This window comes from Nicotiana attenuata, unplaced genomic scaffold (assembly GCF_001879085.1).
Source record: "Nicotiana attenuata strain UT unplaced genomic scaffold, NIATTr2, whole genome shotgun sequence".
In the NCBI taxonomy this organism is placed as follows: domain Eukaryota; kingdom Viridiplantae; phylum Streptophyta; class Magnoliopsida; order Solanales; family Solanaceae; genus Nicotiana; species Nicotiana attenuata.
This window is the reverse complement of record NW_017673882.1, coordinates 111030-114060: the sequence shown is the minus strand read 5'-3', so window position 1 is coordinate 114060 and position 3031 is coordinate 111030. Positions and strand designations below refer to the sequence as shown.

At 37.1% G+C, this 3031-nt stretch overlaps 1 protein-coding gene across 1 annotated transcript; it reads right to left on the bottom strand.

The window, feature by feature from the left end:
- Positions 1-252: 252 nt before the first annotated feature.
- Positions 253-2387, bottom strand: LOC109217537 (F-box protein PP2-A13-like). Its single transcript, XM_019381797.1, has 3 exons — positions 1903-2387; positions 1675-1793; positions 253-738 (listed from the first exon to the last, which is right to left on the bottom strand). Exons 1-3 carry the CDS (start codon positions 2224-2226, stop codon positions 318-320), a joined length of 864 nt encoding a protein of 287 aa, XP_019237342.1. The 5' UTR covers positions 2227-2387; the 3' UTR covers positions 253-317.
- Between the last annotated feature and the right edge of the window lie 644 nt (positions 2388-3031).

The following is a 3031-nucleotide window of genomic DNA, read 5'->3' as shown; positions in this document are numbered from 1 at the left end:
CCAAAGAATAAGAGCTATACAAAAACATCAAAAAGAGAAAATTCAAAGAGTAAATACCGAAGAAAAAAAAAAAAAAAAAAAAAAATGAAAAATATCAGTATATACTCAAAATCAACTACCATATTCATTTATTGGACCAATGTACAAAAACCTGAACTTTGAGGACCCAATTGAAATTACTAGCAAAACAGGAGGGACTTTTGGGGAGAAAACAAACTATATAGTACAAACTAACCCCCTCCCCCCCCCCCCCCCCAAGCTAGGAAGGGAAAAAAAAACATTCTGGCCACCTAAGAAGATTTTTGGCTGTAAAGCTATCAACAAGAACTCAATTGTTTTGCTAAGCTACTAGGGTATATTAACACAGAATCAACACACAGACCACCTTTTGTATGTGTGCAATCTATCTGTGTCAATGAATATTTGATCTTTGTTGGAAAAGTGGCATCCTTAACAACAAAATCTCCCACATGGTGGTGTACCCAACTTCCTACATTGTTCAGGTAACACCGGGATATGGCACGATCACCATCTGCTGTTGTTAACTGAAACTGTACAGGTTTCAAGTCCCAGCCGTGAACGTGCTCGTAGTTACAGACTCGACGATTGTGCCTCTTTGTAACCTTGCCGAGCTTAAGTCTGAAGAATAAGCTATATGCCCCTGCTGGGAATTGGAACTCGAGGTCCCCATCGACTTCAAGCCACCAGATTTGCTGAAGATAAGCTACAGTTTGGAATCTACATGAAGAATGAGAATATCAGTATCAATCAGCCAATTCATTACATATGAGGAAGTATAAATTAACTTTAAAAGGTCTACATTGCTGGACAAGGGAAAAATGCAACCAGATCATGAAATGTATAAAATGAATGGAATGATTCATTCGGAACGAATCTCTAACCTAACACATCTACAAAGCCAACGCGTTAGCTAGCTCAACTTTGTGCGTAAAGCTTTACCAAAGACAACATAAACCTTTCACACCACCCCCGCAATAGCATTACATGATGTCTCGTTCATTACTCACCCTGAACAATAGCATTATACGCGCTAGCTAGCTAGCTCTATTTTGCGCTTGCCTCCGGCTGATTAGGAATGAGATCATGAGGATTCACACACTAGGAACAAGATCACCAGGCTCAACATCACTTGAAAAATCCCCTATGCGAGGAGTTAGACTGATGATGGTTTAAGAAGTGTTCTTGCATAGATGCTTTTTGTTAGAACTGCCAATACCTATGTCTTCTATCAACCTCTAATTGTATTGCTAAATTTGGAGGTTACAAATTGGGACGGACTTGCAAATTATTCTATGAAAAAGGTTTAATTTACACTGACAATGTCTAAAGACTTGCTCCAAATAAAAAGTAACACCACAAGAAAATTTAGTAAAAGATTTGGTGGCCTTCTTAGGAATTTTCATTCATGTTATGTGAGAATCACTTGAAATTCAAAGGGGATCAGCCTGCAAATGCAACGCATATGTATCATCCCTGTTTCCCCCACCCCCACCCCTACCCCTTTCTACCTATTGAAAACAAAAACAAAAATCGTGCTAAACTGAAGATTTATTTGTTTCTTTTCGACCTAAACTGAAGCTTCATTCATGACTAAGTTTCAGCATAACCATGCCCTTAATAGTAAAAAATAAAGAACACATAAAAAATACCAACCTTGATTCATCCGTCGGAATGTGATTCCAATATCGCCGATCATCAATACCAGTAATTGCCATTCCTTTAGATGAAATTGCCAAACAAACCCCTCCATTATTCTTATCAATCCATACTTCCTGTCATCAACAAACTCCAAAATTCAAAACTCATACTCACATAACACTACATAAAAAAACCAAAAACAAAGTTGGCATTTTTAACATAAAAATGTTACAAAGAACAGACCTTTGTGCCACCATCAAAGGACCTAGGACGAGAAAGCTTAGCAAATATGTCCCTTTTACCCACGCCAGCAACTTTCAGGCCGAACAATTCTTGAAGAATATACTTGTAATTGGAGGGCAATTTAGGTTCCCAAATAAAATCAGCAGATGAAGCAGCACGAAAGACCCTGTTAAGACGTGCCAATTTGCAGATCTGAGGTGGATCTAGGTATGAGAGTACAAGAGCAATACAAACCTCTGGTATATCATCAAGCTTGGATTTTAATGGAACAAAATTCAACCCATCATCAGATTTGGTATAAATGGAAGATGAATTAGCACCCATATGAGAAAAACAATAAACAGAAACGGAGAGATGAAAATGGTGGAAGCTTTTTTTTTTTTTTTTTTTTTTGAAGGGGTTAAGGTGTGTATATGTATATGTCTCTGTCTGGTGGAACAAGGAAGGAAATTGTGGATTTTGTATGTTTTTTTTGAGAGAGAGGAGTTAAGACTGTAGCATTGACGAGGTAAAGAGAGAGAGGGATTCTTATCCACTATACTGTGAGTACTTTACGCGCTCACTTCGAGCGTCATATACACGTACATGTACTTTAATGACGAGCTGATGCTGCTTAGATTTCGAGACGTTGCTTCACTTATCAGGTGTGCTGTTACACTTGTACTTTTAAATGAGATTTAGGAAGTGTTGTACACTGTCTTACAATGGCAGTGAAGTTTGCCAAATAAGCTTTTGCCAAGTTGGCTTGAATTCCACAGAGTTGCCACTTGGCAAATAAATTATTCTAAAGAAAATGATGCTCTGGATAATGCATAAATTTTTATTCAAAAAGTGCTATCAATGGTCAATTCGATCACTTTTGTCCAATTTTATTTCCTTTTTTTTCCTTATAATTTATGTAAAAATATGTGATTAAATTCGTGCTAAGAGTAGCGACCTACTAACTTCCTGCCATGAGTCATGCACCTCAGCAAATATTGTGACGAATTCAAAATTTTAATGAGTATTCACAGAGTGTATGATGATAGGCTATAATTGCATATTTTAGTCGCTTATTATACTCTATTTATTGCACTTTAATTGAGTTTGCGCTTTAATCGCTAGTGTTTTGCACTAATTGTGTGTTTTA